The 26,287-nt window shown below is 40.3% G+C and overlaps 1 protein-coding gene across 6 annotated transcripts in view; it reads right to left on the minus strand.

The window, feature by feature from the left end:
- Positions 1-26,287, minus strand: part of PFKFB1 (6-phosphofructo-2-kinase/fructose-2,6-biphosphatase 1) — a 99,325-nt gene that overhangs the window by 25,255 nt on the left and 47,783 nt on the right. For all 6 annotated transcript variants that reach the window (XM_043457559.1, XM_043457558.1, XM_043457556.1 and 3 more), the window contains 5 exons: positions 10,025-10,150; positions 6,569-6,662; positions 5,667-5,733; positions 4,764-4,838; positions 4,277-4,333 (listed from right to left, as the gene is read on the minus strand). In XM_043457559.1, coding sequence (XP_043313494.1) covers positions 4,277-4,333; positions 4,764-4,838; positions 5,667-5,733; positions 6,569-6,662; positions 10,025-10,150 — 419 coding nt within the window. The remainder of the gene's footprint in view (positions 1-4,276; positions 4,334-4,763; positions 4,839-5,666; positions 5,734-6,568; positions 6,663-10,024; positions 10,151-26,287) is intronic.

The following is a 26,287-nucleotide window of genomic DNA, read 5'->3' on the forward strand; positions in this document are numbered from 1 at the left end:
GAACAAATAATTTCACAATTTGTATGGAAATACAAAAAGCCTCGAATAGCCAAAGTAATCTTGAGAAAGAAGAATGGAACGGGAGGAATCAACCTGCCTGACTTCAGACTCTACTACAAAGCCACAGTCATCAAGACAGTATGGTACTGGCACAAAGACAGAAATATAGATCAATGGAACAGAATAGAAAGCCCAGAGATAAATCCACGAACTTATGGACACCTTATCTTTGACAAAGGAGGCAAGGATACACAATGGAAAAAAGACAACCTCTTTAACAAGTGGTGCTGGGAAAGCTGGTCAACCACCTGTAAAAGAATGAAACTAGAACACTTTCTAACACCATACACAAAAATAAACTCAAAATGGATTAAAGATTTAAATGTAAGACCAGAAACTATAAAACTCCTAGAGGAGAACATAGGCAAAACACTCTCCGACATAAATCACAGCAAGATCCTCTATGACCCACCTCCTAGAATATTGGAAATAAAAGGGTCTTTTCAAATGACTCAGTTCTTCACATAAGCATTGGAGTTTCAGCTTCAGCATCAGTCCTTTCAATGAATTTTCAGGACTGATTTCCTCTAGGATGGACTGGTTGGATCTCCTTGCTGTCCAAGGGAATCTCAACAGTCTTCTTCAACACCACAGTTCAAAAGCATCAATTCTTTGGTGCTCAGGATTCTTTATAGTCCAACTCTCACATCCACACATGACTACTGGAAAAACCATAGCTTTGACTAGATGAACTTTTGTTGGCAAAGTAATGTCTCTGCTTTTTAATATGCTGTCTAGGTTGGGCATAGTTTTTCTTCCAAGGAGAAAGTGTCTTTTATTGTTATGGCTGCAATCACAATCTGCAGTGATTTTGGAGCCCAAGAAAATAAAGTCTGTCACTGTTTCCATTGTTTCCCCATCTATTTCCCATGAAGTGATGGCAGTGGATGCCATGATCTTAGTTTTCTGAATGTTGAGTTTTAACCCAAGTTTTTCACTTTCCTCTTTTACTTTCATCAAGAGGTTCTTTAGTTTTTCTTTGCTTTCTCTCATAAGGGTGGTGTCATCTGCATATCTGAGGTTATTGATAATTCTTTCGGCAATCTTGATTCCAGCTTGCATTTCATCCAGCCCAGCATTTCTCATGATGTACTCTGCATGTAAGTTAAATAAGCGGGGTGACAATATATAGCCTTGACCTACTCCTTTCCCGATTTGGAACCAGTCTGTTGTTCCACGTCCAGTTCTAACTGTTGCTTCCTGACCTGCATACAGACTTCTCAGGAGGCAGGTCAGGTGATCTTGTATTCCTATCTCTTTAAGAATTTTCCACAGTTTGTTGTGATCCATACCGTCAAAGGCTTTGGCATAGTCAATAAAGCAGAAGTAGATGCTTTTCTGGAACTCTCTTTCTTTTTCTATGATCCAACAGATGTTGGCAATTTGATCTGTGGTTCCTCTGCCTTTTCTAAAACCAACTTGAACATCTGGAAGTTCACGGTTCATGTATTGTTGAAACCTGGCTTGGAGAATTTTGAGCATTACTTTACTAGCGTGTGAGATGAGTGCAATTTTGCTGTAGTTTGAGCACTCTTTGGCATTGCCTTTCTTTGAAATTGGAATTAAAACTGACCTTTTCCACTCCTGTGGTCACCGCTGAGTTTTCCAAATTTGCTGGCATATTGAGTGCAGCACTTTCACAGCATCATCTTTTAGGTATTGAAATAGCTCAACTGGAATTCCATCACCTTCACTAGCTTTCTTCATAGTGATGCTTCCTAAGGTCCACTTGACTTCAGACTCCAGGATATCTGGCTCTAGGTGAGTGATCACACCATCGTGATTTTCTGGGTCATGAAGATCTTTTTTGTATAGTTTTTCTGTGTATTCTTGGCACCTCTTTTTAATATCTTCTGCTTCTGTTAGGTCCATACCATTTCTGTCCTTTGTTGAGCCCATCTTTGCATGAAATATTCCCTTGGTATCTCTAATTTTCTTGAAGATATCTCCAGTCTTTCCCATCCTATTGTTTTCCTCTATTTCTTTGCATTGATCACTGAGGAAGGCTTTTTTTTTTTTTTTTTTTTTTTTAAATCTCTCCTTGCTATTCTTTGGAACTCTGCATACAAATGGGTATATCTTTCCTTTTCTCATTTGCCTTTCACTTCTGAGTCTTAAATGAATCTGAGAGTCATCCTAGATGTGTCTCTTTCTATCATCCCCCACCTCTTAGAAGGTACCTCACTATATAGAAGGTATATGTAGTGAAGATATACCTTCACTATATTTTCTAAATAGCTCCCCAAATGGCCTCCATTCTCTCCTTCCTGGATGCTCACTCTAGCTTGTGACAAGTTGCTCTGTTTAGAGTTTACTTTCCCTTCCTAGTAGCAAGAAGGACAGTTCCAATGTGCACACCTGAATATGGAATTCCTCTACTTGAAACCCTTCACTATTTCCTCATCTCTTTTAGGACAAAGTATGAGATATTTTGGGTTTGCCAGGTGGCACTAGTGGTAAAAACCCACCTGCCCATGCCGGAGACATAAGAGGCACAGGTTTGATCCCTGGATCAGGAAGATCCCCTGGAGAAGGACATGGCAACCCACCCCAGTATTCTTGCCTGGAGAATCCCCATAGACACAAGAGCCTGGTGAGCTACAGTCCATAGGGTTGCAAAAAATTGAACATGACTAAAGTAATTTAGCATGCATGCATGAAATATTTTAGTAGGTGACACATGGCTTGTTATGATTGTGCCCTGAATGATTTCTTCATCCTCATCTCCCATTGCTCTTCTAGTCCTCCACACACTTTGCTTTAGCCAATCTAAGCTATTTCTAGTTCCCCCAAGACACTGTACTTAGTATATGCCATTCCCTTATTTTCCATTCTTTACCTACTAAATACCTATTCATTCTTCAATATGCAGGTCAGCTGTTATCTTCATTAAGAAGCTTTCCTACGCAAGGTTAGTTCTTCAACAGCCTTCCACAGCCCCCTTTGTTCGCTTATCTCAGCACTGATCTCACAGAGTTATATCTATTACATTGTCAGTCTCCCTCATTAGACTGTGAGTTCAAGGCTGGACTCTCCTTTATCTATTTCTGTCTCTAATACCCATAATGGTTCAGTCCAGGTGTTTGGATTCAATTTATGTTCAATCAACAAATGGATGGACAGGTGGATGGATGAAAACGAAAGAGAGGATTTGGACATATTCTATGCCTCAAGAGGCAAAAATAGGACCAATGAGTGGAGATTACAGGGAGTCAGATTTCAGCTTGATTGGACTGCATTTAATGAAGGCAGTAAGCCTCATCATTGGAGGTACAAAAAGAAAATCTAGACAAACATTTAGCTAAGATTTCAGGTTTCTGATGAAACACTGAAGGAGGTGATCTTTAAGGTCTCCTCTGTCCCCAAGATACAGTAATTTGATGAAATAGGAAACAATAAAATGTGGTGAGTGTTCTAAATCTAGACCACATGCCTGGAATCTAAGAGCAGTGATAAATTTGATACAAATTGTGGGGCAGAAAAAAAGAGCTTTCAAGACACATAGACAGACCTGAGGTTCAGTCCCAGTTCTGTCTCTTCCCGGCTGTATGAACTCTTGACAACTTACTTCTCCCCTTGGAACCTTAATTTCCTCTCTCCAGTACTAAGAAGAATTTCACAGAATCATTGTATGCCAGGATGGTGAAGGAATACTTCCTATAGGAAGTGGGAGGAGAAGCTCATGGAAAAACACCTCCTTTAACTACAGAGATATTTCTAGGCATGATCCAAATCTGAGACAAAGCCAGAAAGATAAAGACCAATACAGTATACTAACACATATATATGGAATTTAAAAAGATGGTAACAATAACCCTATATGTAAAACAGAAAAAGAGACACAGATGTACAGAACAGACTTTGGGACTCTGTGGGAGAAGGCGAGGATGGGATGTTCTGAGAGAATAGCACTGAAACAAGTGTACTATCAAGGGTGAAAGAGATCACCAGCCCAGGTTGGATGCATGAGACAAGTGCTCAGGGCTGGTGCGCTGGGAAGACCCAGAGGGATGGGATGGGGAGGGAGGCGGGAGGGGGGATTGGGATGGGGAACACATGTAAATCCATGGCTGATTCATGTCAATGTATGGCAAAAACCACTACAATATTGTAAAGTAATTAGCCTCCAACTAATAAAAATAAATGAAAAAAAAATAAGCTTCAACTAAAAAAAAAGAAAGAAAGAAAGAAAGAAAAGGTGACTGGTGCTCCTTACCTTGATGTTTTCTGCAATGACGTCAGGGTCATTACAAATGGACTCAATGAAAAAGACCTATACAAGAAACAAAAGAGAGATTTCAGCAAGGAATTATGTTTGGTATGAACTAAACATAATTTGACCTCTTCTCAATGACTCTGAGCCATCTTTACAGGCATTTCTGACAATGTAATTTCATACAGTGGTACTTTAAGGATTCTGAGTTTTATGAGGCAGATTGGCCCTAAATTGTAGTAATTCCATCTCCTCCTTCCTCATACCCACCCAACAGTGTCAGCTTCTCAGTAATGCCTTATGTGGCATCCCTTCTTTCCTGTTCTGTTCTGTTTTTATGTTTCTAACTGTGATCTGAAAAGCCCTATAACTCAATTACAATGCTGAGCCTATGGTAACTGATTTTGCATCTCTGTCCCCTGGTTTGGCTTTCTTTGGGGTTTGCTCATAGATGAGTAGGATCTAGATAAGAGTTTAAGAGTTACTCTACCTTGTAACCATGTTCTTTAGCAAACTGCAGAATCAGTGATCGTCGTTCTCTGGTAGTGTTGGTGGCATCAAAAACCTAGAGGCACACGATGAGATTGGTTTGCTTTAAATCTAGTTCTGCTTTAAATCTATGCCTACTCTTTGACCATCCCTATGCTAAGCAAACGGCTTCAAGGAGGAGATAAAACTTGACCAGGGTTTTGAAGGATTTGAAATGGCTTATATCAATTTCTCAAGCATTCATTGAGCCTTTGTTGTCTGCCCAGAAATGTAGCAGACTCTGTAAGCATAATAAGGCCAGAGGAAAACTGTGGAATTCTATTAGGGCCATTTTACAGGTTAAATAGCTGAGACTTAGAAGAAGGGTTTCTTTTACCCAAGGCCACTGAGACTTATTGACAAAGCAGAGTTGAAACTGATTTTCTCAGCTCCTAGGTGAAGCTTCTTCCCTCCCTATCATTTTGGAGTTCTTTGAAGCCCTTTTAGAATTTCCAAATTCTATATCAGAGGTTTATGAGATTAAATTGACTACATGTTTAGGTAAATCTCTAGAACTCAAAAATGTTTGTATTGCAGTCAAATTCTAGTGTAGTCCTGCTGAATTCTTGGGAGTAGAGTGGTAGACTATATTGGTTAGGAGTATAGATTCTGGAGCTATAGAACCTGTATTCCAGTTCTGGCCTACCCTTTGGGAAAATATTTAACTATTTGGTCTTTCTGCACTACATTTTCCTGGGGTATAAAATGGAGTATAGTAAAAAATACTTATCTTGTGGGGGAGGGTGGAATTAAATTAATACATGCAAAGTGCTTAGAATAATGTATAGAACATAAGAAACACTCAAAATATATTAGCTCTTCTCCATCCCAACAGAAACCCCAAAGAAAATGCAAATTTCCTTACTGCAACACGACCTTCCTCATGGCTGAGATAGCTATGAACATCTTTCAGGGCTGCTAGGGCACACTGCCTGAAAAAGATGAAGAAAGAAACAGAGACAGCTACTATGTCCAAGAAGGGTTCCTCTCTATTCTGCATTATCTTTTGCACTATATCTCATATGTCATACGTTAAATTATTCATCTGTTGAATATCTACAAAGGGTGTTCTATGTTCTAAGAACTATGACAAGCACAGAGAAGTCACACAGTTGAAAATGGCTCTGTGTAGACATTTTAGGGGCATAACATACCCAGCAAAAGTAGACTAATGACCGAGCCATACTATTAAGGGCTCCAAACCTTGAACTAATAGTGCTCAAACTGAATTGGGTCTTGAACCCAAGAAGAGCCTGAATACATAGTCTGTGAAGCAGAAGGCATTCCTGGCATATATAACAGGGCAAACACAGGTAACATGATGGAAATGTATTTACGCTTTTGGCAAAAATCTGTTTAGTGATTATTGTTTCTTTGTTGGCTTTCATTATGAGGATGTAGATCAATAAGTGAGACTCAGGCACTGTTCTGAAAGTGTTCAGAGTCTTGTAGAGGACAAACACCTTGAAGTTGAATGGATGAGATTGGAGTGGGCCAAACTACTGAGACTCTTATTTTAAATGATAGGCTAAATTTCTACTCTTTCCTGTCAGAAGTAGGAAACTGTTTAAAGTTCTTAAGCAAGGGATGGATATGACCAGAGATAGACTTTGATTAATATAGTGTAAGGGTTGTCTTAACTCCACTTTGAGAATCTAGATGGTCTCCTTACTAACTCAAATTGCTCTGCTTTTCTCCCCTTTCATCTGAATAGAGGCCTTCCTCCGCCAGGGGGCAGCAAAGGTCTTTAAAATGTTAGGTACTCACTTCCTGATAAGTAGGGCCTCCATGTTGTCGGGAAGAAAGAATTCGTAGTTCTTGTAGCTCACTGCCTCTCGTCGATATTGGCCTAAATTAAACACTGAAAGCAGGAAGCCCTGGTGAAGTGGTTGGGAAGATCCCGGTGGCAAAAAAAAAAAAAAAAATCCTTTCTGGGAGGGATCTCAGAGGTAAAAGAAGGTAGAGTTTCTAATTATATAACATGTATACAAAGCCTCAAATTATGGCGTCCAGCTCTCTTACTCCTCACAACCTTAAAAAGTAGTAATCGCCATTTCCATTTTAAAAATGAAAAAATTAAATTTCAGAGAAAGAAAGTAACTCTCATAGTAAGTGGAGAGCTGGGATTCAAACACAGGTCTGTTTGGTTTCAGAGCTGGTGATCTTTCCACTATTCCATTTTATCATAAACTACAAAGCTTTTAATGCCCCACTCCATTGGAGAGATAAAGAAACTGGGATCCAGGGAGTAAACCAAGGGTCAAACATTGAGCAAGCAGGGGACATAACTAGACTTGGCCTTCTGATACCTAGTCCAATGCTATCATATTTTATGCATCAGTATAGAGAACCTAGATTTGTTGAACTTTTTAGGCCACACTTTCTCATTTGTAGTGGTAAAAACCAGAGAGGAAGGAGGGAAAGGGGGAACAAGGGGATAATAGGCAAAGATATAATGTACTATTTTATTCATTCATCCAACAAATACTTTCTCATGTCTACTTTGTAAATCAGGACATGAGTTCTGGGGTCTCAGAGATGAATCTGATCTGCATGATGGATCCACAAGAAGCTCACCATCCAGAAGGCAGGACAGAGAGTAAACCAGTAAACAGAGAGCTCTCATCCAGGTTATTAAGTGCTCTGACAGAGTCATGCAAAAGAGTAAGGGGGAAGGAAAGACTAACTAAACTTAGAGTAGTCTCAGAAGCTTATTTTGGAGAAAGCAGCATTTGTTCCAGTCTTTATAAGAAGGCAGACCTTTTATAGGCAGGCATGGTGTGTGGGAGAGGGGAACAAAGACATTCCAGGTAGAGGAACAGTTTGAGCAAAGGTGTGGCATTGGCAGAAGGCAGAACATGAGTCATCCAATTGTGAGTGAGGCCTGTGAGCCTGGCAGAGGCCAATCATGGAGAGCCTTGAATGAATGATAGGCTAAGGAGCTTGGATTTAAACCTGCCAGTCAAGGGAACCCTTGGTAGCTATAGATATGGGCAGCTATGTGTTTGAAATATGACTCTGAGGGTCTCTGTGTGAGTGGAGCAGATGGGAAGCAGGTGCATAGGAGCAGAGACCCATCTGCCACCATCACATGTGCCCCTACACTCAGCAGAGGCTCCTCAGAGCCTGCAGTCCTACAAGAACTATTCCTTCTCCCCTTCTCTTCTGCCAATGTCCTATTCCTCCCATAAGACCCACCCAGCTCAAATATACCACATATGGAAGATTTCACTGCCTTCCAGGTGGTGATTTCCTCTGTGAGACCCTCAGTACCCTGCTCTGGGATTCTTCAGTGACATGTATTCTTATGCACTCCAGCCAAATGGAGAAATCTTTAAGGACGGGGTGTGAATCTCATCTACTTTTGCATGTCCAGTGCATAGTATGGGTTTTGGCACATGGAGGACCAGTGGGAAACTCACCAGTGAATGAGAGAAACAGAAAGTAAATGAAGGGAAATAAGAAATGGGAGAAGGAGAGGAGAAGACTGGAGAGAGGGAGGGAAGGGGGCAGATAGATAGGGTGTTGGGATGGTCAAGAGAAATGAGAGGAAGAACATGGAGGGGAGTACAGGGCCAATGTGGGTTCTCTCCTCTTCCCATCAGTAGTGCCAAGTATCAGACAGTGGGTGTCAGTGTCAGACACAGTGTTAGGCTTTGGAATCAACCAGATGTAGGTTCCATCACCTTGTGTTCCATCACCTTGGTTGATGTTACATACATGTGATGTGTTCCATCACATGGTGACCATGTGCCTTCAGACAAGATGCATCAACTCTTGGGTGTTAGTTTCTTCAACTGTGGGATGATGATAATACTAGCTCCTCCCACAAGGGTGTTTAAGAGCTTAAGGATAGATGTGAGTTATTTTAGGGCAAGGGTCCTATCTTACTTGTTTTTGTTTGCCCAACATCCAACAAGGGCCTTGACACAACTGTGCTCAACAAATAATGACTGAGCAAATGAATGCCTGAGAAGAACTTTTTCCCGCACTGGGGAGCAGTGCTCCATTCCACAAGAGAGACAGGCTAAGCACTTGCTTAGTGTACCAGTAAAGACACAGCACCAGTAAAAGTTTTCAGTCAAGTGGATATGCATTAAAAGTATTAACATAGTCATTAGGGGATAAATTTAAAAAATTGGTAGACTTTTTTACATTTACTGTTTTTATTCTGAATTACATATGATGCAGGGGCACCCTAACTTTTAGCATTTAGAACCTCTAAATGTCTTAATTTTGTCCTACTTGAACAATAGAAATGAATAAGATCTAAGAGCTTACCCCAGAGCAGCTCCTGGGGCGAGAGACCCAGACACACAACACACTATGTAATTAGTGTCGGCATAGAGGGGGCTGTAAAAAGTGTTGGTGTGGGAGCCCAGAGAAGCATGGTCCTAGGGAGAATAGAGGAGTCAAATAGGAATGGGGATACAGGATGGGGATAGAGAAATCAAAAGGAGAATAGAAGAGAGTGATTGCTGAATAAGAGATAGTAAGCAGAAAAGATATCACATGGGGAGAAAAGAAAGCTGAAAGCAGGGAGTGTGGGAGGAGGCTGACAGGCTGTGAAGGAGATCCCTCTGGAGGCGGAAAGAGGCAGGGTCACTTCCTGCTGGAGAGGGGGAGAAGCAAGGCACAGACCTAAGGAGAGGCTTGGAGACAGGACACTTTCTGGACTGGAGAGGTGAGCTAAAGTGCCCTGCTATACTGAAGAGCTTGTGGGGGCCTCCAGGCTGGGGTTTCGATGTGCTTGACTCTATACATCCATATGTTCTGAAGGGAACCTTAAGGTTGTAAAGAAATGATAATGCTAATAAAATAGTATTATTGATGTAATATTAATAAAAATGGTAATAAAAGTAATATGTTATTGATAGAGTGATTTTGAGGTCTTACAAAATAGACCTCCTTTGAAACAGATATTTAATCTTATTAATTTTCCTATACTTAGCCCCTAGCATAAGATTTGGCACTGGATATGTACTGAAGAAATTGTAAAATTTATGAAGGTGGTAGTAGCAGTAGTAGAAATAGTAGTAGCAGTTATAGTAGTAGTAGTAGTAGCAGCAGCAGTAATAATATTAGTAATAGTCTTAGTACTGTTAATAGTGGTTTGAGACATTCCTGTACTAGTGGTTTTGCTCGTTTGAGATTAGCTACCTTACTCTATACTCCATCAGTGTTCTATAGAGGGCTGTAGAACAAAGGGTTTCAGAGGCATACCTTTAGTTGGTGTTCCTATCCAGTTGAGATAGCGTGTGAGCTTTGTTGAGATGTAGGTCTTTCCTCGAGCTGGTAAACCCACCATGATCACCATCGTGGGGGAATTTGTAAACTGTGGTATGGATGCTGGAAGACAAACAGAGCTTCAAATCTTATCCTCAGATTTACATGATACTAAGTTATCATCACAGAGATGTAAAATTTAAAAGAGTCTCTCTCTAACATTTATATAACAAGGAAAAAAGCTAGAAAATTGGAAATTTTCTTCATTTGAATTCATGAGCAAACTGAGATTGCAATGCAAAATGCTAACCTCAAATCTGTAAATGCAGGCATCTACAGGGAGAAACAGGGCCCAGGTATTTGCTTACCTTTTACAGATACTACTGAATAACATATAAATATAAGAAGTTACAGCTAGATTCCTGAGGACTTTCAAGGTGGTGGAGGAATTAGACAAGGAGATCAACTTCCTCCCAATAAATGCTTTAAAAATCCATCTGCATATGGGATAACTCCTACAGAATACCTCCTGAACACTGACAGAAGAACCTACACTTCCGAAAAGGGAAGTTAGTCTCTTCAGAATGAATGTGTGAATTTCTTTGAGTGCTCTGGGCTGTTTGTGTTGGTTTCGCATTAGTCTTGGGGTTTTGTCTTCTATGCTGTGTGGCCTGTGAAATCTTCCTGCTACAGTAAGGGGTTGGGCCTAGACCCTTGAAGTGGGAGATCCAAGTCCAGGGCTTTGGATCATCATAGAGCTCCCAAACCCATGGAACATTAATCAGTGGTAGCTTTCCCCAAAGCCTCCATCTCAACACTAAGACCAAGACACACCCAAAGGCCAGCAAGCTCCAGTGCCAGACACTTCATGCCAAACCTTCAGAAAAATAGGAACTCAACTCTGCCCATTAGCAGACAGGTTACCCAAAGTCATGCCAAGTCCACTGACATCTCATAACACTTTACTGGATATGGCACTGTCCTTCAGAAAGTCAAGATCCAGCTCCATTCACCAGAACACAGACACAAACTCCCTAGTAGGAAACCTTCACAAGGCACTGGCCCAAACCCACCCGGGGTGGGGGCAGGCTTGACAATTAATAGCAACTAAGACCTTCCAGCCTGTAGAAAGGTGACTCCAAGCACAGTAAATTAAACAAAAATGAAAAGACAGAGAAACATGCAGCAGTTGAAGGAATATGGTAATAACTCACAAGGCAAAACAAATGAAGAGGAAATAGGCAGTCTATGTGAAAAAGAATTCAGAGTAATGATTGTAGAGATGATCCAAAACTTTGGAAATAAAATGGAGGCATGGATAAATAGAGTGGAGGCATGGATCAAAAAGATACAAGAAATGTCTAACAAGAACTTAGAAGAAATAAAGAATAGAAAATAAGCAATGAACAACACAATAACAGGTTAATAATGCATTAGAGGGAAACAATAGCAGAATAACTGAGGCAGAAGAACGGGTGAGTGAGCTGGAAGATAGAGTGGTGGAAATAAGTGAAGCAGAGCAGAATAAAGAAAAAAAGGATCAAAAGAAACAAGAACAGTCTCAGAGAACTCTGGGACAACATTAAGTGAACCAACATTGGAATTATAGGGGTCCCAGAATAAGAAGAGAGAAAGAAAGGGTATGGGAAAATATTTGAGGAGATTATAGTCAAAAACTTCCCTAACATGGGAAAAGAAATAGCCACTCAAGGAAGCCCAGAGAGTCCCACAAGGGTAAACCCAAGGAGAAACATACCAATACACATATTAATCAAGCCAATGAAAATTAAGAAGAACAAATATTAAAAGTGGCAAGGGAAAAGCAACAAATAACATACAAGGAGATTTCCATAAAGCTAACAGCTCATCTTTCAACAGAAATTCTGCAGGCCAGAGGAGAGTGGCAGGGTATACTTAAAGTGATGAAAGGGAAAAAAAACCCTACAATCAAGATTACTCCATCCAGCAACTATCTCATTCAGATGTGAAGGAGAAATCAAAAATTTTCCAGACAAGCAGAAGTTAAGAGAATACAGCACCACCAAACCACTTTTACAGCAAATGCTAAAGGAATTTCCCTAGACAGGAAACACAAGAGAAAAAAAACCTGTAAAAGCAAATCCAAAAACAACAAAGCAAATGGTAATAGGATCATGCATATCAATAATTACCTTTTGTAAATGGACTAAATGCTCCAACCAAAAGACATAGATTGGCTGAATGGATACAAAAACAAGACTCTTGTATATGCTATTTACAAGAGACCCACCTCAGACCTAGGGACACATACAGACTGAAAGTGAGGGGCTGGAGAAACTTATTCCATGCAAATGGAAATAAAAAGAAAGTGGGAGTAGCAATATTCATATCAAATAAAATAGACTTTAAAAGAAAGACTGTTATAAGAGACAAGAAAGGACACTATATAATGATCAAGGGATTAGTCCAAGAAGAAGATAAAACAATGAATATGTATATACACACACACACTAAACATAGGAACACCTCAATACATAAGGCAAATGTCAGCAACTATTAAAGGGGAAATCAACAGTAACACAATAATAATGGGGGACTTTAACACTTCACTCACACCAATGGACAGATGATCCAGACAGAAAATTAATAAGAAAACACAAACTTTAAATGATATATTGGACCAGTTAGATCTAATTGATATGTACAGGGCATTTCTTCCCAAAACAATAGATTTCACTTTTTTTTAACATACACATGGAAAATTCCTCAGGATATATCACATCTTGGGTCATAAATCAAGCTGCAATATATTTTTAAAAGTTGAAATCATTTCAAGCATCTTTTTTGATCACAACGTTATAAGATTAGACATTAACTACAGGAAAAAACTATTAAAAACACAAACACTAGGAGGTCAAACAATACACTTCTGAATAAATGAGAGGTCACTGAAAAAATTAAAGAAGAAATAGAAAAATGTTTGGAAGCAAATGACGATGAAAACACAAGTCAAAACCTATGGGATGAAGGAAAAGCAGTGCTAAGAGGGAAGTTTATAGCAATACAAGCCTAGTTCAAGAAACAAGAGAAACATTAAATAAACAACCTAACCCTACACCTAAAGCAACCTGAAAAAGAACAAAAAAGCCAAAGTTAGCAGAAGTAAAGAAATTGTAAAGATCAAAGCAAAAATAAATGAAAAAGAAATGTAGACAATAGCAAAGATCAATAAAACTAAAAGCTGGTTCTTTGAGATGATAAACAAAATTGAAAACCATTAGCCAGACTCATCAAGAAAAAAGGGAGAAGACTCAAATCAATAAAATCAGAAATGAAAAGGAAGTTACAACAGACAATGTAGAAATACAAAGGATCATAAGAGACTACTATGAGCAGCTATATGCCAATAAAATGAACAAACTTGAAGAAATGGACAAATTCTTGTAAAAGTATGACCTCCAAAACTCAACCAGGAAGAAATAGAAAACATAAACAGACTAATCACAAGCACAGAAATAAAAACTGCAATAAAAAATCTTCTAACAAAAGCCCAGGGCCAAATGGCTTCACCGGCTAATTCTACCAAAGTTTCAGAAAAGAGCTAACATGTATCTTGCTCAAACTTTTCCAGAAAATTGTAGAGGAAAGAAAACTTTTGAACTCATTCTATGAGGCCACTATCACCCTGATACCAAAATCAGACAAAGATGCTACAAAAAGAGAAAATAACAGGCCAATATCACTGATAAACATAGATGGAAAAATCTTCAACAAAATTCTAGCAAAGAGAATCCAATAGCACATTAAAAAGATCATACATCATGATCAAGTGGGCTTTATCCCAGGGATGCAAGGATTCTTCAGTATATGCAAATTAATCAATCTGATACACCATATTAACAAATTGAAAGATAAAAATCATATGATCATCTCAATAGATGCAGAGAAAGCTTTTGCAAAATTCAACATCCATTTATGATTAAAAACACTCTCCAGAAAATAGACATAGGAGGAACATATCTCAACATCATAAAGGCCATATGTGACAAACCCACAGCAGACATTATTCCTAATGGTGAAAAACTGAAAGCATTTCCTCTAAGATCAGGAGCAAGACAAGGGTGCCCATTCTTGCCACTATATTCAACATATTTTTGGAAGTCCTAGCCACAGAAATCAAAGAAAAAGAAATAAAAGGAATGTTGATTAGAAAAAAAGAAATAAAACTGTCACCACTTGCAGATGACATGGCATGTGTATTATGTTTTAAGTTGTTTCAGTCATATCTGACTCTTTGTGACCCTACTGACTGTAGCTCATCAGGCTCCTCTGCCCATGGGATTCTCCAGGCAAAAATACCAGAGTGAATTGTCATACACTCCTCTAAGGGATCTTCCAGACCCAGAGATCAAACCTGCATCTCTCATGTCTCCTGCATTGGTAGGCAGTTTCTTTACCACTAGTGCCACCTGGGAAGTCCCCCCCCCCCAAATAAAGGTAGGCTAGAAGTAAAAGGCTGGTAAAAAAGATACACCAGAAAATTACTAGAGCTAATCAATGAGTATAGGAAAGTTGCAGGATATAAAATTGTTACACAGAAATCCATAGCATTCTTTACACTAACAGTAAAAAATAAGAAAGAGAAGTTAAGAAACAGTTGCATTCACCATTGCAAAAAAAGAACAAAATACCTAGGAGTAAACCTACCTGAGGATATGAAGGACCTGCATGCAGAAAATTATAAGACACTGATATAAGAAATCAAAGATAACACAAACAGATGGAGAGATATACCATGTTCCTGGACTGGAAGAATCAATATTGTGAAAATGACTATATTGCCTAAAGCAATCTACAGAATCAGTGCAATCCCTATCAAACTATTGATGGTATATTTTTAAAGAACTAGAACAAAAAATCTCACAATTTGTATGGAAACATATAGACCATGACTAGCCAAAGCAATCTTGAAAATGAAAAATGGAGCTGGACACATCAACTTTCTTGACTGAAGACTATACAACAAAGCTATAGTCATCAAAATAGCATGGAATTGGCACAAAAGCAGAAATGTAGACCAATGGAACAAGATAGAAATCCCAGAGATAAATCCATGCACATATGGACACCTTATCTTTGACAAAGGAGGCAAGAATATACAATGGAGAAAACATAGTCTCTTCAATAAATGGTGATGGACAGCTACATGTAAAAGAATCAAGTTATACCAATTTGTAACACTATATGCAAAGATAAACTCAAAATGGGCTAAAGACCTAAATGTAAAACCAGAAACTATAAAACTCTTATAGGAAATCATAGGCAGAACACTCTTTAAAATAAATCACAGCAAGTTCCTCAATGACCCACCTCCTAGAGTAATGGAAATGAAAACAAAAATAAACAAACGGGACATAGCTAAACTTAAAAACTTTTGCACAACAAAGGAAACCATAAACAAGATGAAAAGACACCCTCAGAATGGGCAAAAATAATAGCAAGTGAAACAACCAAGAAAGGATTAATCTCCAAAATATACAAGCAGCTCATTCAGCTCAATGCCAGAAAAAAAAAAAAAAAACAATCCAAAGTTAGCAGAAGACCTAAACAGATATTTCTCTAAAGAAGGCACGAAAAGATGCTCAATATTGCTCACTGTTAGAGAAATGCAAATCAAAACTACAATGAGGTATCACTTCACACCAGTCAGAATGGCCATCATCAAAAAATCTATAAATAATAAATGCTGGAAAGGGTGTGGAGAAAAGGGAACCCTCTTGAAATGTTGTTGGGGGTGCAAATTGATAAAGCCACTGTGGGAACAGTGTGGAGATTTCTTAAAAAATAACTAGGAATAAAACTACCATATGACACAACAATCCCACTACTGGGCACATACCCTGAATAAACCATAATTGAAAAAGACAAATGTACCCCAATGTTCATTGCAACACTATTTACAATAGCTAGAACATGGAAGCAACCTAGATGTCCATTGAAAGAAGAATGGATAAAGAAGCTGTGCTACGTGTATGCAATGGAATATTACTTAGCCATAAAATGGAACACACTGGACTCATTTCTAATAAGATGGATGAATCTAGAGCCAATAGGGTCATACAGAGTGAAGTAAGTCAGAAAGAGAAGAAAAAAATATCATATACTAACGTATGTATATGGAGCCTAGAAAAATTGTATTGATGAACCTATCTGAAGGGCAGTAATGAGTATGCAGACATAGAGAACTTGTGGACACAGTAAGAGAAGGAGAGTGTAGGACTTGTGGACACAGTAAGGGAAGGAGAGTGTAGGACAAATTGAGAGAGTAGCATTGAAACATATACATTACCATATGTAAAACTAGATAGGAAATTTTCTGTGTGAGGTAGGGAGTTCAAACCCAGTGCTCTGTGGCAACCTAGAGGAGTGGGATGGGATGGGAGGGAAGTTCAAGAGGGAAGGGACATACCTATGACTGATTCATCTTGATGTATGGCAGAAAGCAACACAATATTGTGAAGCAATTATCCTCCAATTAAAAATAAATAAATATAATTTTAAAAAGTAAACTATAAACACTAATGAAAGAAATGAACGACACCATAAACAGATGAAGAGATAGTCCAGGATCCTAGATTAGAAGAATCAATATTATGAAAATGACTATACTATCCAAAGCAATCTACAGAATCAATGCAATTACTGTCAAATTACCAATGACATTTTTCACAGAATGACAACAAAAAATTTCACAATTTGTATGGAAACACAAAACACTCCAAACAGCCAAAGCAATCTTTAGAAAGAAGAATGGAGCTAGAGGACTCAACATTCATGACTTTAGACTATACTTCAAAGCTACAGCCATCAAGACAGTATGGTACTAGCACAAAAACAGAAATATAAACCAATGGAACAAGATAGAAAGCCCAGAGATAGGCCCACACACTTATGTGCACCTTCTTTTTCACAAAGATGAGAAGAATATATAATGGAGAAAAAAATAGTATCCTCAATAAGTGGTGCTGGGAAAACTGGACAGCTAGCTACATGTCAAAGAATGAAATTAGAACACTTCCTAACACTATGCACAAAGATAATCTAAAACGGGCTAAAGACCTAAATGTAAGACCAGAAAGTATAAAACTCTCAGAGGAAATCATGGGCAGAACACTTTTGACATAAATCATAGCAAGATCCTCTATGATCCACCTCCTAGAGTAAGGGAAATAAAAACAAAATAACAAATGGGACATGATTGAACTTAGGATATTTTGCATAGTGAAGGAAAGCATAAATATGTGAAAAGACAGCCCTCAGAATGGTAGGAAAAATAGCTGCAAATGCAACAACTGACAAAGGATTAATCTCCAAAATATACAAGCAGCTCATGCAGCAAATATCAGAAAAACGACCCAATCAAAAAAATTGGTTGGAGACCTAAAGAGACATTTCTCCAAAGAAGACATTCAAATGACTAATAAACACATGAAAAATGCTCAAAATTGATCATCACTAGAGAAATGCAAATCAAAACTTCAATGACGTGTCAACTGAAACTGGTCAGAATAGTAATCAAAAAATCTACAAATAATAAATTCTGGAGAGAATATGGAGAAAATGGAGCTGTGTTGCACTGTTGGCGGGAATATAAATTGATTCAGCCACTATGGAGAACAGTATGGGGATTTCTTAAAAACAAAACAAAACAAAACAAAACAAAAAACTAGGAATAAAGCTACCATATGACCTGACAACCCTAACCTTAACCCAGAAAATTTGGAAAACTCAGCAGTGGCCAGAGGACTGGAAAAGGTCAGTTTTCATTCCAATACCAAAGAAAGGCAATCCCAAAGAATGTTCAAAATACCACACAGTTGTGCTCATCTCACACGCTAGTAATGCTCAAAATTCTCCAAGCCAGGCTTCAACAGAACATGAAAGGTGAACTTCCAGATGTCCAAGCCAGATTTAGAAGAGGCAGAGGGACCAGAGATCAAATAGCCAACACCTATTGGGTCATCGAAAAATCAAGAGAATACCAGAAAAACATGGACTTCTGCTTTATTGATTACGCGAAAGCCTTTTATTGTGTGGATGACAACAAACTCTGGAAAATTCTTAAACAAATGGGAATGCCAGACCACCTGACCTGCCTCCTGGTAAATCCGTATGCAGGTCAAGAAGCAACAGTTAGAATTGGACATGGAACAACAGACTGGTTCCAAATCGGGAAAGGAGTAGCTCAAGGCTGTATATTGTCACCTCGCTTATTTAACTTACATGCAGAGTACATCATGAGAAATGCTGGGCTGGAAGAAGCACAAGCTGGAATCAAGATTGCCAGGAGAAATATCAATAACTTCAGATATGCAGATGACACCGCTCCTATGGCAAAAAGCGAAGAAGAACTGAAGAGCCACTTGATGAAAGTGAAAGAGGAGAGTGAAAAAGCTGGCTTCAAACTCAACATTCAAAAAACAAAGATCATGGCATTCGGTTCCATGACTTCATGGCAAATAGATGGGGAAAAAATGGAAACAGTGACAGACTTTATTTTCTTGGGCTCCAAAATCACTGCAGATGGTGACCACAGCCATGAAATTAAAAGATGCTTACTCCTTAGAAGAAAAGCTATGACCAACCTAGACAGAATATTTAAAAACAGAGACTGACAAAGCTATGGTTTTTCCAGTGGTCATGTATGGATGTGAGAGTTGGACTACAAAGATAGCTGAACACTGAAGAATTGATGCTTTTGAACTGTGGTGTTGGGAAAGACTATTGAGAGTCCCTTGAACAGCAAGGAGATGCAACAAGTCCATCCTAAAGGAAATCAGTCCTGAATATCCATTGGAAGGACTGATGCTGAATCTGAAGCTCCAATACTTTGGCCACCTGATGCATAGAACTGAGTCATTTGAAAAGGCCCTGATGCTGGGAAAGACTGAAGGCAGGATGAGAAGGGGATGGCAGAGGATGAGATGGTTGGATGGCATCATCAACTTGATGGACATGAGTTTGGGTAAGCTCTGGGAGTTGGTGATGGACAGGAAAGCCTGGCATGCTGCAGTCCATGGGGATGCAAAGAGTTGGACATGACTGAATGACTGAACTGAACTGATGACCTAACAATTCCACTATGGGCATAAATCATGAGGAAACCATAATTGAGAAAGTCACATATACCCTCAATGTTCATTGTAGCACTGTTTACAATAGCCAAGACATGGAAGCAACCTAGGTGTCCAATGACAGGTGAATGAATAAAGAAATTGCTGTATTTATATACAAAGGAGTATTACTCAGCCACAGAAAAAGAAAACATTTGAATTAGTCCTAATGATATGGATGAACCTAGAGCCTATTTAACAAAGTAAAGTAAATGGGAAAGTGAAAAACAATATCATATATTTTAACAAACGTTTGTCTAGAAAAGACTATGGTTTTTCCAGTGGTCATGTATGGATGTGAGAGTTGGACTGCGAAGAAAGCTGAGTGCCGAAAAATTGATGCTTTTGAACTGTGGTGTTGAAGACTCTTGAGAGTCCCTTGGACTGCAAGGAGACCCAACCAGTCCATCCCAAAGGAGATCAGTCCTGGGTGTTCACTGGAAGGACTGATGCTGTGGCTGAAACTCCAATACTTTGGCCACCTCATGCAAAGAGTTGACTCATTGGAAAAGACCCTGATGCTGGGAGGGATTGGGGGCAGGAGGAGAAGGGGACGACAGAGGATGAGATGGCTGGATGGCATCACTGACTCGATGGACATGAGTTTGAGTAACCTCCTGGAGTTGGTGATGGACAGGGAGACCTGGCGTGCTGCAATTCCTGGGGTCGCAAAGAGTCGGACATGACTAAGCGACTGAACTAAACTGATGCTTATATATATGAATTCTAAAGAAAGTGTACTGATAAACCTATTCACAGTGCAGAAATAGAGATGCAGAGGTAGAGAGCAGACTTGTGGACACAGTGGGTGAAGAAGAGACTGGGACAAATTGAGAGAGTAGCATTGAAATATATACTTTACCATGTGTAAAATAGAAAGCAAGTGAGAATTTACCGTATGACTTAGAGAGCTATACCTGGTGCTCTGTAACAACCTAGAGGGGTGGGATAAGATAGGAGGGGGAAGGGAGGTTTAAGTGGGAAGAGACATAAGTATACCTATGGTTAATTCGTGTTGATGTATGGCAAAAACCAACACAACATTGTAAAGCAACTATCCTTCAATTAAAAATAGATAAATTAAAAAATACAGCTGAAGATGGAGAAGCTCTATACAGTGAGCAAAAGCAAGACTACAACCTGACTGTGGCTCAGATCATGAACTCCTTATTGCCAAATTCAGATTAAAATTGAAGAAAGTAGAGAAAACCACTAGATCATTCAGGTATGACCTAAATCAAATCCCTTATGACTAAACAGTGGAAGTGAGAAATAGATTTAAGGGACTAGATCTGATAGACAGAGTGCCTGATGAACTATGGATGGGGGTTCGTGACATTGTACAGGAGACAAGGATCAAGATCATCCCCAAGAAAAAGAAATGCAAAAAAGCAAAATGATTGTCTGAGGAGGCCTTACAAATAGCTGTGAAAAGAAGGGAAGTGAAAAGCAGAGGAGAAAAGGAAAGATATACCCATGTGAATGCAGAGTTCCAAAGAATAGCAATGTGAGATAAGAAAGCTGTGGTACATACACACCATGGAATATTACTCAGCCATTAAAAAGAATTCATTTGAATCAGTTCTAATGAGATGGATGAAACTGGAGCCCATTATACAGAGTGAAGTAAGCTAGAAAGATAAAGACCAATACAGTATACTAACGCATATATATGGAATTTAGAAAGATGGTAACGATAACCTATATGCAAAACAGAAAAAGAGACACAGATGTACAGAACAGAATTTTGGACTCTGTGGGAGAAGCGAGGGTGGGATGTTTCAAGAGAACAGCATGAAACATGCATATTATCTAGGGTGAAACAGATCACCAGCCAGGTGGGATGCATGAGACAAGTGCTCGGGCCTGGTCACTGGGAAGACCCAGAGGAATCGGGTGGAGAGGGAGGTGGGAGGGGGGATCGGGATGGGGAATACATTGTAAATTCATGGCCTGATTCATGTCAATGTTATGACAAAACTAACCACTACAATATGTGGAAGTAATTAGCCTCCAACTAATAAAAATCAATGAAAAAAAAAAAAAAAAGAAAGTCTTCCTCAGCGATTAATGCAAAGAAATAGAGGAAAACAATAGAAAGGGAAAGACTAGAGATCTCTTTAAGAAAATTAGAGATACCAAGGGAATATTAAATGCAAAGATGGGCTCAGTAAAGGACAGAAATGGTAGGGACCTAACAGAAGCAAGCAGAAGATATTAAGAAGAAGTGGGAAGAATACACAGAAAACTGTACAAAAAAGATCTTCACGATCCAGATAATCACGATGGTGTGATCACTCACCTAGAATGTGAAGTCAAGTGGGCCTTAGGTAGCATCACTATGAACAAAGCTAGTGGAGGTGACGGAATTCCAGTTGAGCTATTTCAAATCCTGAAAGAGGATGTTGTGAAAGTGCTGCACTCAACATGCCAGCAAATTTGGAAAATTCAGCAGTGGCCACAGGACTGGAAAAGGTCAGTTTTCTTTCCAATTCCAAAGAAAGACAATGCTAAAGAATGCTCAAACTACCGCACAATTGCACTCATCTCACACGCTAGTAAAGTAATGCTTGCTTAATATTTTCCAAGCCAGGCTTCAGCAATATGTGAACTGTGAACTTCCAAATGTTCAAGCTGGTTGTAGAAAAGGCAGAGGAACCAGAGATCAAATCGCCAACATCTGCTGGATCATCAAAAAAGCAAGAGAGTTCCAGAAAAACATCTATTTCTGCTTTATTGACTATGCCAAAGCCTTTGACTGTCTGGTCCACAATAAACTGCGGAAAATTCTGAAAGAGATTGGAATACCAGACCACCTGACCTGCCTCTTGAGAACTCTGTATGCAGCTCAGGAATTAACAGTTAGAACTGGACATGGAAAGACAGACTGGTTCCAAATAGGAAAAGGAATACATCAAGGCTGTATATTGTCACCCTGCTTATTTAACATATGCAGAGTACATCATGAGAAATGCTGGGCTGGAGGAAGCACAAGCTGGAATCAAGATTGCTGGGAGAAATATCAATGACCTCAGGTATGCAGATGACACCACCCTTATGGCAGAAAGTGAAGAAGAACTAAAGAGCCTCTTGATGAAAGTGAAAGAGGACAGTGAAAATGTTGGCTTAAAGCTCAACATACAGAAAACTAAGGTCATGGCAACTGGTCCCAGCACTCCATGTCAGATAGATGAGAAAACAGTGGAAACAGTGGCTGACTTTATTTTTCTGGGCTCCAAAATCATTGCAGATGGTGATTGCAGCCATGAAATTAGAAGATGCTTACTCCTTGGACGTAAGGTTATGACCAACCTAGACAGCATATTTAAAAGCAGAGACACTACTTTTTCAACAAAGGTCCATCTGGTCAAGGCTATGGTTTTTCCAGTGGTCATGTATGGGTGTGAGAGTTGGATTATAAAGAAGGCTGAGCACTGGAGAATTGATGCGTTTGGACTGTGGTGTTGGAGAAGACTCTTGAGAGTCCCTTGGACAGCAAGGAGATCCAACCAGTCCATCCTAAAGGAAATCAGTCCTGAATATTCTTTGGAAGGACTGATGCTGAATCTGAAGCTCCAATACTTTGGCCACCTGATTCATAGAACAGACTCATTGGAAAAGACCCTAATGCTGGGAAAGACTGAAGGCAGGAGGAGAAGGGGATGACAGAGGATGAGACGGCTGGATGGCATCACCAACTCAATGGACATGAGTTTGGGTAAGCTCTGCGGGTTAGTGAAGGACATGGAGGCCTGGTGTGCTACAGTTCATGGGGTCGCAAAGAGTCAGACATGACTGAAGAACTGAACTGAAGTGAATTAAAGTAAGAACACTTGAAAAGGAATATTGAAGGCAAAATATATTTTTATTTTTCACATTCTTAATTGTTCTAAAACTATCTGACTGATGTGAAGAAAAGGGAACCCCCGTGCACTCTTCGTGGGATTGTAAACTGGTGCAGCCATTATAGAAAACATTATGGAGCTTCCTTTAAGAAAGATAGAATTACTACTTGATTGAGCAATTTCACTTCTGTATATTTCCCTGAAGAACAAAAACATATGGCCATCCTAAGATGGCAAACGAATAGGACGGGATGACCACTTTCTCCCCCAGAAATTCATTGAAAGAACATTTGAAAGTTGAGCAAATTACACAAAACAACTTCTGAATGCTGGCAGAGGACGTCAGGCCCCAAGAAAGGCAGCCCGTTGTCTTCGAAAGGAGGTAAGACAAAATATAAAAGATAAAAAGAGAGACAAAAGAGGTAGGGATGGAGAGCCATCCCAGGAAGGGAGACTTAAAAGAGGAGAGGTTTCCAAACACCAGGAAATCCTCTGATCAGCGGGTCTTTGGGGGAGTTTTGGAATCTGAGGGCAACCTAACTGGGAGGAAAAACAAATAAATTAAACTCACAGATTATGTGCCCAACAGCAACTCCCAGTGCTTGCATCTGCCACCAGCAAGTGGGGCTGAACAGAGAGGCATGGGCTACATTGCTTAGGGTATAGACTGGGCCTGAAATCCCTGAAGGCTATCTGAGGGAACTAATGTGAGATAGCAACCCAAACTGTGGGATAGCCAGAGAAAGAGACAGAGGAAAAAAAAACAAAAAAACAAAGAGAGAGAGAGAATTATCCCTTGGAAACCCCTAACCTAAGGCACTGCTGGGCCCGCTCACAGAGCAAAGGACTGAGCGAATAGCAGAGGAGAGCTAGCCGGCTGCAGACCGGCCCATCCCCCGCTGGAGACGGAGGCAGGCAGGGGGCAGGCAGTGCCGGAAAGGGGCAATCTCGGCCCCAGAGAGTCATCCTCTACCAAACTGCAAGCAGACTTCCAGTTGCTAACCAAGACTTTTTGGGATTCTTGATGGCTGACATCCAATGGGAGGGTCACAGCCAGAGATCAGCTCCCCAGAAGAGACACATGGCACACCTGAGATGGGCGTACCTGCTGCCACCCAGGAAACTGAGAGGCTGGGATAGGGGAGGTGATAAGACACACTCCCCACCTGGGCAGACTGTGCTTGCCAAGCACCTGGTCGCCTGAGCTGTTCGGACCTGGGAAAGGCACAAAACGCAGGCCCAACCGATTCTGTGCCATTGTGGAGTACCGGAGAACCTGAACCTGAGTGGCTTAGACCTGGGAAGTGGACGCAACCCAGGGCCCACCTCATACAGTTCCCCGGTAGACCAACCCAGAGGCTAAGCAGTGTAGGCTGCGACAGCGCATGTGTCATGAGCGGGGGGCAAACCCAGTGCGCCGAGACACTGTGATCACTCCCCACACAGGCCAGTGATATTTGTTTGCAGTGTTCCTCCCTCTCCACAGCACGACTGAGCAAGTGAGCCTAAATAAGTGAGCACCTTCGACCCTGTGTGTCAGGGCAGAAATTAGACCCTGAAGAGATCAGCAAACAGAAGAAGCTAAAATAAACAGAGGGAACCGCTTTGAAAGTGACAGATTCAGTTCAGTTCAGTTCAGCCGCTCAGTCGTGTCCGACTCTTTGTGACCCCATTGACTGTAGCCTACCAGGCTCCTCCGTTCATGGGATTTTCCAGGCAAGGGTACTTGAGTGGGTTGCCATTTCCTTCTCCAGGGGAAATTTCCGACCCAGGAAACGAACCTAGGTCTCCTGCATTGTGGGCAGGTGCTTTACCCTCTAAGCCACCAGGGAAGTCTTGTAATCAAGATTGCAGGGAGAAATATCAATAATTTCAGATATGCAGATGACACCACCCTTATGACAGAAAGCAAAGAAGAAATAAACAGCCTCTTGATGAAAGTGAAAGAGGAGAGTGCAAAGGCTGGCTTCAAACTCAACATTCAAAAAATGAAGATCATGGCATCTAGTCCAACCACTTCTTGGCAAATAGATGGGGAAACAGTGGAAACAGTGACAGAGTTTATTTTTGGGGGCTCCAAAATCACTGCCGATGGTGACTGCAGCCATGAAATTAAAAGACAGTTGCTCCTTGGGAGAAATGCTATGACCAACCTGGACAGCATATTAAAAAGCAGAGACATTACTTTGCTGACAAAGGTCCATCTAGTCAATGCTATGGTTTTTCCAGTAGTCATGTACTGATGTGAGAGTTGGACCATAAAGAAAGCTGAGCACCAAATTGATGCTTTTGAACTGTGGTGTTGGAGAAGACTCTTGAGAGTCCCTTGGACTGCAAGGAGATCAAACCAGTCAATCCTAAAGGAAATTAGTCCTGAATATTCATTGGAAGGACTGATATTGAGGCTGAAACTCTAATACTTTGGCCACCTGATGTGAAGAACTGACTCATTGGGAAAGACCCTGATTCTGAGAAAGATTGAAGGCAGGAGGAGAAGGGGACAACAGAGGATGAGATGGTTGGACGGCATCATCGACTCAATGGACACGAGTTTGAGCAAGCTCTGGGAATTGGTGATGGACAGGAAAGCCTGGTATGCTGCAGTCCATGGGGTCACAAAGAGTTGGACATGAACTGAACTGATCCTCTTGCAACTTGTTTCTGGAAGTGATACAACCAAGAGAGTGTGTGGTTTCTGAACAGAGGACAGAAAATGGGAGAGTAGGGAACTGGCACTGTGCTGTGTTTAATTGCTTAGTCGTGTCCGATTCTTTGTGACCCTATGCACTGTAGCCCGCCAGGCTTCTCTGTCCATTAGGATTCTCCAGGCAAGAATACTGGAGTGGGTTGCCATGACCTCCTCCGGAGGATCTACCCAAACCCAGGGATTGAACCCAGAACTCCTGCATTGCAGGCAAATTCTTTACCATCTGAGCCACCAGGGAAAAAATATGGGAGAAGGAACCGTTTAGAAGAGAAATTGCAAGAAGTGGTTTTGAACCCGTGGGCTCATGTTTGATCTATGAGTGATTTGATGTGACCCTAATTAGCCTACCAAGGATTTGAAAAATGAACTGAAAATACCTCCACCCAAGTCCCACACTGACCACTAGGTGGTGCACACATAGTACTGGTCTAAATTCAGGTTTGAAAATGGAATTTATGTTTGAATCACAACACACAAACAGGTGAAACAAAAATATTAATCTCCATAAGATAAAAGCAATAATTTTCCCCTCAAATGATGTTTACAATGTCCACTA

The sequence above is a fragment of the Cervus canadensis genome, chromosome X (genome assembly GCF_019320065.1).
Source record: "Cervus canadensis isolate Bull #8, Minnesota chromosome X, ASM1932006v1, whole genome shotgun sequence".
Taxonomy (NCBI): domain Eukaryota; kingdom Metazoa; phylum Chordata; class Mammalia; order Artiodactyla; family Cervidae; genus Cervus; species Cervus canadensis.